General features: G+C 54.0%; 4 protein-coding genes across 4 annotated transcripts; 2 read left to right on the top strand and 2 right to left on the bottom strand.

The window, feature by feature from the left end:
• Nucleotides 1–1,139: 1,139 nt before the first annotated feature.
• On the top strand, nt 1,140–3,248 carry BBA_08384 (molybdenum cofactor biosynthesis protein 1 B; the record flags this gene model as incomplete). Its single annotated transcript, XM_008603481.1, has 2 exons — nt 1,140–2,454; nt 2,623–3,248. 2 exons carry the CDS (start codon nt 1,140–1,142, stop codon nt 3,246–3,248), a joined length of 1,941 nt encoding a protein of 646 aa, XP_008601703.1.
• A 213-nt stretch (nt 3,249–3,461) lies between these two features.
• On the bottom strand, nt 3,462–5,743 carry BBA_08385 (Putative Zn(II)2Cys6 transcription factor; the record flags this gene model as incomplete). The annotated part of the gene is made up of 4 exons (XM_008603482.1): nt 3,462–4,215; nt 4,275–4,656; nt 4,704–5,443; nt 5,544–5,743. The coding sequence occupies 4 exons, from the start codon at nt 5,741–5,743 to the stop codon at nt 3,462–3,464; spliced, it is 2,076 nt and encodes a 691-aa protein (XP_008601704.1).
• A 275-nt stretch (nt 5,744–6,018) lies between these two features.
• Nucleotides 6,019–7,773, bottom strand: BBA_08386 (pyruvate decarboxylase; the record flags this gene model as incomplete). The annotated part of the gene is made up of 1 exon (XM_008603483.1): nt 6,019–7,773. One exon carries the CDS (start codon nt 7,771–7,773, stop codon nt 6,019–6,021), a length of 1,755 nt encoding a protein of 584 aa, XP_008601705.1.
• A 415-nt stretch (nt 7,774–8,188) lies between these two features.
• BBA_08387 (aromatic amino acid aminotransferase) lies at nt 8,189–9,709 on the top strand (the record flags this gene model as incomplete). The annotated part of the gene is made up of 1 exon (XM_008603484.1): nt 8,189–9,709. The coding sequence occupies one exon, from the start codon at nt 8,189–8,191 to the stop codon at nt 9,707–9,709; it is 1,521 nt and encodes a 506-aa protein (XP_008601706.1).
• Nucleotides 9,710–10,037: the final 328 nt, after the last annotated feature.

Below are 10,037 nucleotides of genomic sequence, written 5' to 3' on the forward strand. Positions count from 1 at the left end.
ATTGCTGTGGGAACAGCTTCAATGTTGAGGCGGCATAGTAAAGGTTACATGAAAATACTCCTGACCAGGTCAAGAAGAAGAGATATTTCAGCTAGAAAATGTACTCGGCCTTGGTGCCGTTACCGTTGGAGCAGTTTCAGATGTTGAACCGAGGCGACAAGGTATGTGAGCAAGCTTACTTTAGCCGGATACAACTCAAGAAAGAGAGTTTAGCAAAAAGATAATGACAAGACTGGGATTTGAACCCAGGAGGATTGCTCCACCAGGAATTGAGGTGTTAAGGTGACCTTAACCTGGCGCCATAACCATACTCGGCCATCTTGCCGTGGGTCTATTGGACGATGGAGACGAGATGGAGACGTTTGATTCTAAAAAGGTTCCGAGGACATATGGGATCCGTACGAGGCTTAAGAGGGGCAAGCATGACTTTTGGTGATTTCTGTAAGTTTTACGAGCTTTCTGGGTCGGATTACGCTCGGCTTTGGGCCGCTGGAAGACGTGTGTGGTTGGGCCGCGTGAAGCTTTTGGGATGGTGTTTCCAACCGTTTTGTGCACCGACGCCTGTCGTACCCTGTATCAAACGTGATTTCGTTGCGTAAAAAAATGAGTCGAGGTTAGAGATCAGGTGAGCATTGATTCTAGCGGAGAATCATAATTATTTCTTTATTATATCTTTGCTCAAGTTGCAAGATGCATACGACTCTTTTAAATCTACTCTGTAGAGAGTGAGTTTTTGACAGTCAAGCCGTTCCGCATGTGAGGGGGCAAGGGGGGCACCAAGAAATCCACAATCATATGTAGTGAGTATAGCAACCCCGCCCGCCAGCCGTTATTAACGGGGATGGCCGCCACCCGCTTACCATGGCCTGCATGGCAACCCACTGATGAACCACCAAAAACCACTCCAGCAGCAGCCGTTGATGCTGAGTAATCGCCGCGCCCTATCCCTGTGGCGAACAGCTCATGCCTTATCATAATTTTACTTTTAACATCTGTATATATCTCGGCTTCTATAGCTTTCCAGACAGCATAGAGAGCTCGGGCAGGCGCTACTATAGCATGAGTCTTTTATAAATATCCTCCGTCGTAAGCTTGAGGACTACGAGCGCGCCCGCCGATCTCCCTTACTCCATCTCACAATGCAGTGCCTACGACAGCTACCCCAGCGGGCACCCCGCGTCGAGGCTTGGTCGCTTTTATCGCACACGTCCAGCTGCATCAAGTCCGTCTCTTCAGGTTTAAGGCGCTTGACTACCGCCGCAGCTCAGCAGAGCAAGTCGAGCGTTATCGCCGGCGCAACTGCACAAGACTCTTCGGCTCGTCGCCAGCGCGTACGGGACGCCAAGCCATTCTCCGACTTCCTCACAGACACCTTCCACCGGCAGCATGACTACCTCCGCATCTCCGTCACGGAACGCTGCAACTTGCGGTGCTTGTACTGTATGCCCGAGGAAGGTGTCCCGCTCTCACCGAGCCGCGAACTGCTTACCACGCCAGAAATCGTCATGCTCTCGTCCGTCTTTGTCTCGCAGGGCGTCACCAAGATCCGGCTCACGGGCGGCGAGCCCACGGTGCGCCGCGATATTGTGCCGCTGATGCACCAGATTGGCGCGCTACGGTCGCGCGGCCTCCGCGAGCTGTGCCTTACCACAAACGGCATTTCCCTGCACCGCAAGCTCGACAGCATGGTCGAGGCCGGCCTCACGGGCATTAACCTCAGTCTCGACACGCTCGACCCCTGGCAGTTTCAGATCATGACGCGCCGCAAGGGCTTCGACGCTGTGCAGCGCAGCATAGACCGCCTGCTGGAGATGAATCGAGCTGGCGCGGGCATCAAGCTTAAGATTAACTGCGTTGTCATGCGCGGCGTCAACGATCGCGAGGTGCTCCCTTTTGTGGATCTCACCCGCGACAAGGATATTGAGATCCGCTTCATCGAGTACATGCCGTTTGACGGCAACAAGTGGAACAAACGCAAGATGCTCGGCTACAACGAGATGCTCGATATGATCCGTGTCAAATATCCTACGCTGCAAAAGGTGCAGGACCACAAAAACGACACCAGCAAGACTTGGCACGTCCCCGGGTTTGCCGGCCGCATCGGCTTCATCACGAGCATGACGCACAACTTTTGCGGCACCTGCAACCGCCTGCGCATCACCGGCGACGGCAATCTCAAGGTGTGCCTCTTTGGCAACGCCGAGGTGTCGCTGCGTGATCTACTGCGCCAGTCCAATGGCGGCGAGCCCATCGACCAAGAGGTCTACGAGGCTATGAAGCAGGTTGAGATGGACCGCCGCCAAGGCCTGGTGTCTCCCGACACACCGCTAGGCGTGGCACCGAACGAGGCTGAGCTGCTGGACGTTATCAACATGGCCGTCAAACGCAAAAAGGCTAAGCATGCTGGTATCGGCGAACTCGAACACATGAAGAACAGGCCCATGATTCTAATAGGTGGGTAATAAACGAACGCTTTACTCCAATTTTCTCCACGACGTTTGCGGCAGTTTACGGCATTTGAATGGCGTTTTGCATAAGGCGCACAACGGTGCGAGACCCGCCTTCATACCTTGACATTTTCCTTCTATATATCATGCCTGGGGCTGAGACGCAACTGTGTAGATCCCGTTGCACCAACCCTACATGGCGCCATGCATCGCAGCTTGAAGCACACCATCAACAGGACACAGCCACACCTCCTTACATCCCACCAACGGCGACTCTTTTCTTCAACCTCAGGACGACACAACGAAGATGATCACGACACCAACCTCCCCAAACTAACGCACGTATCCAAGACGGGCTCCGCGCACATGGTTTCCATCGCCGGCAAGGCCGTCACCGCGCGCGTCGCCACCGCTGCCTGCACCGTGCGCTTCTCAACCGACGTCGCCCCGCGACTCATCCGCACCAACCAGCTGAAAAAGGGCGACGTGCTCGGCGTCGCGCGCGTCGCGGGCATCATGGCCGCCAAGCGCACGCCGGATCTCATTCCGCTCTGCCATCCCATTGCCGTGTCGCGCGTGAGCGTGGACGTGGTGCTAGGCGATGAGCGCAGTGTCGAGGTGCGCGCGACGGTTGAGTGCGACGGCAAAACGGGCGTCGAGATGGAGGCGCTCACGGCGGCGTCGACGGCGGCGCTGACCCTGTACGACATGTGCAAGGCGGTGGATAAAGGCATGGTGGTGGACGGGCTGAGGGTGGTGCTGAAAGATGGAGGCAAGAGTGGGAGATGGGAGATGGACTAGGGCGTTCATCATGGATACTATTGTTTGTTTCAGAGTTGTAATAGTTAAGTGACAGCAGGATTTGTGTTGTACCTGATTATTCATGAAGAATATTGAGGACATACTATGCTGAAAAACACAGTACTCCGTTGCCATGTGCAATGTTGCTAGCCCATTACGAAACGCTGGCGTTGGGATGCTTGTTGGAATATACGGTTTTGTGCGCGCTAGAGTCTACAAGTCATTACCTCCACCTCCAGCTAGGAACGGATGCTCAGCCAGATTCAGCCAGAAATCCGACTCGAAATCGTGGAGGGTCTGACCGTCCCACGCGTTCCAGCCGCCTTGCGCCGCCGCCACATCGTGCGTCTCCATCATGGCCGCCGACGGCGACTTGGCCGCCGTGCTGCCCGCTGCCGTCATTGCACCCACGACTGCCTCTCCGCTCTGCGGCGGCGCCACGCGGCCGAGGATGAGGCGCGAAAGTAGGCAGCCAATCGTCTTGGAGGCGTCAACGAGGAGCTTGTAGTTGGGGTCGTCCGTCTCTATGAGCACGCCCGTTTCCATCTCGAGGACGAGCACGCTGAGGCTCTGAAAGACCTTGGACGTGTCGACGTTGGGGTGCGGCTGCGTTTTGGACGATTCGTGCAGGAGCCACAGGCTGATGACGCCCGCGGCCGACAGCCCGTAGTAGGCCACCTTCCACACCAGCGACGTGTTGGAGTTGACGAGGTAGTCCTTTTGCATGAGCGCCTCGACAATCAGAGTCAGGATCTCGGCGGCGATGGAGACGAGCTCCGCGTCGGACTCGGGCCGCGATCGGGCCACGGCCATGCGGAGGAGGAAGAGAATGTGAAGCTGATTGAGGCGCGCGTTGAGGATAAAGTCGCGTACGATCGGCGCTTGGTTGCACTGCTTCAGCGAGCTCTCAAGACGAAAGTGCGGAGGCAGAGCCTGCCATTGTGCATGTGCCTTGTCGTAGATTTCCCTACAGTCGCCGGGTTAGCAGATAGTCGACTGTTTCGCAGTGGCTCCAGCCTTTCGTACCTGACCTTGGGGTGGCCATCATTGATACCCTCGAGGCTAAAGAGCTCCATAATGTCTTCTTTAAGGATACCACAGAGTGCACCCCAGCGAATGTCGGCGACGTAGTCAAATGGCATGTCTTGCGGCCAAGTTGTCCGCCACGGCTCGACAGCGCGATCGCTGCGGGGTAGTATGAGCTTGCAATACTTGAGGTGTATGCGCGGCGGCCGTCCTAGGAATATGGATACATTCTTGTCGGCAGAATATGTGAGGGCAAAAGTGAGCCGCCGGAGCTCGAGCAAAAAAGGTGGCAAGCTACTATGGTCATTGTTTGACTGTTGGTGCAGACCCAGAGCATATATAGAGCTGATGACGTCTCCTAGTCTCTTCCAAGAGTGATAGCCTGCGAGCACATTAGCACCTGTTGCCTGTAACAGCCGAGCAACATACTCTGGTCGCCATCGACGAAAGAATGAAGAATCCAGTTTTCGTATTGCAAAACCAGCTGCAAGTCGTTTAAACAATCCAGTGACAAGGCAATGTCGAGACTGAGATCCGACAGGTTCATACCCAGCCGCTGCAAGTCTCGATATTCCCGCGCCGAATCAAACTTGGACATTTCAATCGCCGCCCTCGAAGCCGCCGTGAAGAAGAAGCCAAATGTCTCCCATCGGCACCTTTGGTGGCCAAATTGTGCTTGAAAATCATGCAGCGTCGTGCTAGACGCCATATCGATCGGGAGACTGGTGTGATGAAAGAGGCTCCGCGACAGCTCCGTGCTCGCGACGGCTGTCTGGCCCTGGTTGGGAAACAGCTGGCGCATGGTCCCAATGCAGTGGTCCAGAAAGGGGCCCGCCAGCGGCAGACTGGAGCCGCGGGCCGTCCACGCCAGAATCAGGCTGCAGCAGGACTCGATGGAGACGGTGGCCTCGATCTGCTTTATGAGACCCGCGCCGCGCGTAACGTTGGCCTCGCGCACCGGGTTGTCCGAGTTGACGCCGTGGCCGTCGACGTCGCCTAGAACCGGGTCCCGCCCATCCGGCAGGTTCCCGAACAAGGTGGTGGAGCTAAACGAGCCTAGATAGCCGGGGTTTGGGTATCTATGCGGCTTGGGAGCGACGGCATCGCCTCCCAGGACGGGCGTCCTGCCATTGGCGGCGAAGCTCTGCCGTCTGCCCGGCGTGTGGCTGCTGTCATGCCAGTGTCAGTACATAATGCCGCAGAACCCGCATGGGCCAGACCCCGAGACGTAGCAATGGTGTCGCAGAAAGGGCCCGGTCGAACCCATACCTCATAAGTCCGGGTGTCGCCGGAGTAGTGCTCTTCTCCGGGGCGCGCTTCGTCTTCTTGAACGGCGAGGCGCGGTAGACGCACTCGGCCTGCCGAGATTGGTTCTGACACCGAATGCACACCGGTCGCGCGTGGTCGCACGCCACTTTGGCAGCCCTACACGGGTCGCAGGCTGCAAACTTTTTACGAGTTGCCGGCATGGTGATGCTTCTACGGCCAATCCACACAGGCAGAGTGATTCGAGGTATGTAGAAGGAATACGCTGGTCGGAGTAGTCGGTGGAGCGTGTCCGGCCTCGCACACCAAAGACGGTGGCTGATGACTCAGCCACGCAGGTCTCGACATTGTCATCTATGTAACAAGAGTTCACAAAGGTAGGTAATATTCTGAAGCGATGTTCATTAAATCTATGTTTGCCATTGTATCTTGTGTGGGGGCGATTCGTATAAAGTCGTAACGTGGGCTCTGAAAGCGTCTATGCCAGCTCTTCCTTTTCAACCAGAATGCCGTTACCAGCCTTTTGGATTTCCATATAGTCAAAGAGAGGGCCCTTGGGTGCGTCATCGCGATCTAGAAAAATCTCAACCATGCGTAGACCCTTCCCATCCTTGAGTTTCTCGTCGTTGAATACTTTTTCCAGCTCTCCGTATGTTCTAGCGGTCGCCGTGTAAGCGTCGTCCCTAGCGCCGAAAAGGGCAGGTGCTTTTAGGTAGTTCCAAGTCGAAATACCATTGTAGTTCTCATCCTTGCCGTGAATGCAACGCTCCACGGTATAGCCGTCATTGTTGACAAGCACAACAATCACATTGAGATTGTGCCTGATAATTGTAGCAAGTTCTTGCGTTGTCATTTGGAAACTGCCGTCTCCAATGAAGAGGATGGTTCGCGACTCTTTAACATCTTGATGGAACTTTGATGCTTTGATCAGTTCCTCGGTGGCCATTGCAGCGCCTTGGGCGGCAGGCAGCATGTAACCAATGGAGAGCCAAGTTACATGCGTAAAGTAGCGAGAGTGCTTTGGCAGCGGAACGATGCGCGAGCCATAGCTAGATGTGCCAGTTTCGCCCATGAGAATATCGCCTGGGCGGAGAAAGTTGCCAACAACGTTCCACAGGCGATCTTGAGCAAGCGGGGCATCAGGAGGAACCTCTGAAAAGGGGAGGATCGAGTCTCTTGGGAGATCAGGATACGTAGTGTAGACGCTCTTGGCCTTGGCTGCATCCACACTTTGAAGAATTTTGGGCACAAGATATTTTGCTGGTGTGTCGCGAATGAGCTGGGCCTGCAGTACAGTCTCGTTGTGGCTAAAGGAAATAGTAGTGGCTGGATTGGGGAGAGCCGCATTGCCATATGAGTTGGTGGTGCTGAAATGGGGGCCGAAGCAAAGAATCGAATCGGCTTCATTGAAAAAGGTTTCCGCAGCCGCCTCGCCAAACTTGGCCTTGTAGATGCCATGAAAATTCGGCTCAGTCTCGTCCAACAAGCCCTTGGCGAATCCAGTCACGTACGTAGGCCAACCGGTGACCCTAGAAAATTCTTGCACATCCGGGACGATGCCAATTCCTCGACTCTCACCATCGAGCAGAATGACGGGCTTCTTTGCCATGTGTATTTTGTCTAATATTTTGTGAATCAGGCGGTCCTGATTTTTGGTGGGGTTAGGCTGGATCAATCGCAGCGGCTGGGACAATCGCTCTTCCGAGATTTGCGCAGACACCATGTCGACGGGCACTTCGATGTAAACTGGACGGCTGTGATGCAAACACTGTCTTAGGGTTTCGTCGATCTGCTCAGCGCTGGTTCTGGGGTCCCAAAGACGTGTCTGGGCGACTGTGAAAAGGGCCTGCGCCTGCGCAAAACGCGTGAAGTCTCCATCCTTCATGGTATGATGGACGAGAATGCGACTGTCTTGCATAGGACGGCTGGGAACGCCAACAATATGAACCACAGGTGCTCTCTCCGAAAAGGCACCAGCAATAGCGTTGATTGCGGACAGCTCGCCAACACCAAAAGTTGTAACAATGGCGCCAATTCCCTTGATTCTGGAATATCCGTCGGCCGCATATCCTGCGTTAAGCTCGTTAGCGCTTCCTACCCATCGCAAGCCGGCTGGCTCGACGTAGTCCAGCAGCGTGAGGTTGAAGTCGCCAGGGACGCCATGGACAGAGTCAACGCCTAGCTGCTGGAGGCGCTTGAACAGATATGTAGCGAGCTTGATAGTCCCAGGCATGGTTTCTTTTGAGTGCTGGAGTACGGTACTTGAAGCTGAATGAAGTGTTGAAGAGTATGATTGGACTATATACTGGTTGGTTACTCCGCACCTGCCCTCTAGCACGCCGGCTTCGGCGTAGCCAAGTGGTGGGGGTGAGTGGTCCCTCGAGGACTCGATCGTGGGTTGCAGCCAATGCTGATCTCCACTGCACAGTGCCTGCCATAGGGTGCGGCTTGTGTTGGCCTTGCCGATAATGGCCGCCATCAACTACGCCGACTACTCCGGCTTGTAGGTGCACTACGCCGTTTCCGACTCAGCGTATAAGTGTCAGCGCTCAAGTGCGAAGATTTCGCTCGTTGATAATCACTGATGCTCAATATAACTGCAGAACACTTTTGTTACTTGATATAGACGAAATTCAATTTCGGCAGACATGGCATCACTCGCGGAACACATCGCCCAATTTGAGACGCTGCGCGCTCAGGCCGAACCTCTGCCCACGGACAGCGCCGCCTACACCACATCGGCATTTTTCAAGTCCAAGAATGCTGGACAGGGCAAATCGAGATCAAAGCCATGGAATCATCGTCTCAGTCTAGACAGCCGCTCTCAGGGATCATCGCCTCTCAAGGCAGCCAACCGCGGCAAGAACATGGACATGATTACATTAGGCACTGCGCGTCCGTCGCCACAGTTTTACCCGTACGAGTCTCTCACGGTCAACGTCGTTGATGACGCTTCGGCCAAGGAAAACAAGCCCACAACCGCCATTACCTGCTCCAAGGGCGAGAGCGCCTACAACTTGGCGGCTGCTCTCAACTATGGCTTCCCCGCCGGATCGCCGCAGTCAGTGCGCTTCATTACAGAGCACGTCGAAATGATTCACAACCCACCGTACGAGGACTGGAAGACGAGTCTGACTTGCGGAACCACATCTGGCCTTGAAATGGTCTTTCGCATTTTTTGCAACCCAGGCGACAATATCCTGGTTGAGAAGTACTCGTACACGGGCACAATTGTAGGGGCCCGCGCGCAGAGAATCAACACGGTGCCTATTGGCATGGACGACTTTGGCTTATCTGCCAAGGAGCTGGACAGCACGCTGGAGAATTGGGATGCCTCCAAGGCCCACAAACCATACGTTTTGTACACGATCCCTACCGGTCAAAACCCAACTAGTGTTTCTCAGAGCGTCAAACGCCGCAAGGAGATCTACAAGGTTGCCGAGAAGCATGATCTCATCATTGTGGAAGATGACCCTTACTTCTTCCTCCAAATGGGTAGATCCACCAAGCACGAGTCTGGTAGCAAGGAAGCCCTTCAAGAGTACGTGGAAAGACTTCCCCCATCATACCTCTCTCTGGATGTGTCGGGCCGTGTGGTCCGCTTAGATTCTACCTCGAAGATTCTTTCGCCGGGAATGCGCCTCGGCTGGCTTACTGCGTGCACTCAAATCGTTGATCTATTCGAGGCCTACTCTGAAGTCAGCGTCATGTCACCTAGTGGTCCTTCGCAAGTCATGATGTATAAGCTCCTCGATCAGACTTGGGGCCACACTGGCTTTGTCCGATGGCTGGCGCACCTATCCGACGTCTACACTAACCGTTTAAATATGATGCTCGAGGCATGTGAGAAACATTTGCCTAAGAACATTTGTAGTTGGAAGGTGCCTACCTCGGGCATGTTTTTATGGATTAGTGTGGACGTCACCAAGCACCCCAAAGCTTCGGGCGGCGAGCCTACCACCGAGTTCCAGATGGAGGTTGAGGGCGCTCTGTACGAGAGGTCGAGAGACAACGGCGTCTTGATCAGCAGAGGAAGTTGGTTCCTCGCCGACCCCAAGCAGGTTAGCGAGGCTGCCCTTCGCGTCACATTTGCTGCTGCTACAGAGCCGGAGCTAGTGCCTGGTATTGAGCGCCTGAGCAAGGCTGTGCGCGAAGAATTTGGGTTTTAATAAACCATACAGGCTTCACGGAGTATGACTGATGTAATAGCTAATTCACTGGATAATGCAGTTACTTAGATACGCGTATGTTTCGGACAATAAAAAAATATAAAGGACTTACTTCTTTCACATATACTATAGATATAATAAAGGTAAAAAAAAGTTATTTTATATTATTATAAAAAACTTAGTCTTTTTATTTATATTATTAAGTAAATATATATAAGAGTAGTTAATTCTACTTAATATACTAGGCAAGTTCTCTTCTTGTTATCTTTTGTCACCTCGAGCCGACCAGGATATTTGCTCCATGACCGAAATAAGGCAATCACCTGGC

Source organism: Beauveria bassiana (genome assembly GCF_000280675.1).
Source record: "Beauveria bassiana ARSEF 2860 unplaced genomic scaffold BBA_S00034, whole genome shotgun sequence".
In the NCBI taxonomy this organism is placed as follows: domain Eukaryota; kingdom Fungi; phylum Ascomycota; class Sordariomycetes; order Hypocreales; family Cordycipitaceae; genus Beauveria; species Beauveria bassiana.